Source organism: Pygoscelis adeliae, unplaced genomic scaffold (assembly GCF_000699105.1).
Source record: "Pygoscelis adeliae isolate BGI_AS28 unplaced genomic scaffold, ASM69910v1 Scaffold79, whole genome shotgun sequence".
NCBI classification, from domain to species: domain Eukaryota; kingdom Metazoa; phylum Chordata; class Aves; order Sphenisciformes; family Spheniscidae; genus Pygoscelis; species Pygoscelis adeliae.
Genome location: NW_008825532.1, coordinates 4,024,592 through 4,025,297, shown reverse-complemented (window position 1 = coordinate 4,025,297; position 706 = coordinate 4,024,592). Strand labels below are relative to the sequence as shown.

At 59.3% G+C, this 706-nt stretch overlaps 1 protein-coding gene across 1 annotated transcript in view; it reads left to right on the top strand.

Moving 5' to 3' along the window:
• The first annotated feature begins 10 nt into the window (after positions 1-10).
• The window catches only part of RAP2C (RAP2C, member of RAS oncogene family), a 9,932-nt gene continuing 9,236 nt past the window's right edge, over positions 11-706 (top strand). The window contains exon 1 of the mRNA XM_009331693.1: positions 11-287. Within this exon, the coding sequence (XP_009329968.1) occupies positions 15-287 (273 nt within the window). The 5' untranslated portion in view covers positions 11-14. The remainder of the gene's footprint in view (positions 288-706) is intronic.

Below are 706 nucleotides of genomic sequence, written 5' to 3'. Positions count from 1 at the left end.
GGCTGCGGGGCCCGATGCGGGAGTACAAGGTGGTGGTGCTGGGCAGCGGGGGGGTGGGGAAGTCCGCCCTGACGGTGCAGTTCGTCACCGGGACCTTCATCGAGAAGTACGACCCCACCATCGAGGACTTCTACCGCAAGGAGATCGAGGTGGACTCGTCCCCCTCGGTGCTGGAGATCCTCGACACGGCGGGGACCGAGCAGTTCGCCTCCATGCGCGATCTCTACATCAAAAACGGCCAGGGCTTCATCCTCGTCTACAGCCTGGTCAACCAGCAGTCCTTCCAGGTAACCTCGCCCGGGCCCTGGGCGGGGGCGGCAGCTTGGGCCGGCGGGGAGGCGGCTGGCTCCGGCGTCCCCTCCTCGGTCGCAGCCGTTCCTGCCCTGGGGAAGGCGCTGAGTCGAGGAGGAAGTTTTAGGGTTAGCCATGTGTGCGTATAAGCTCTTTATCTCCGAAGGGGCAGAGGTGAAAATGCCCTGCTTGAAAGTGCATTTACCAGCCCTGCTTCCTGATGGAAAACTGCTTACTTTGCAGGGACTTATCAGGGTGCCAGCGTTGTTAAATCCCACACAGTGTGGGAGAACAATGGCCCACTTCCCCAACAGAAATCTTTTGGCAATCCCCTTTTATGAAGAAATCACTCGATATTAAAATTGAGACTTCCTCTACCTCCACGCCACACCCCACCCCCTCTCAAAGGTGGCAT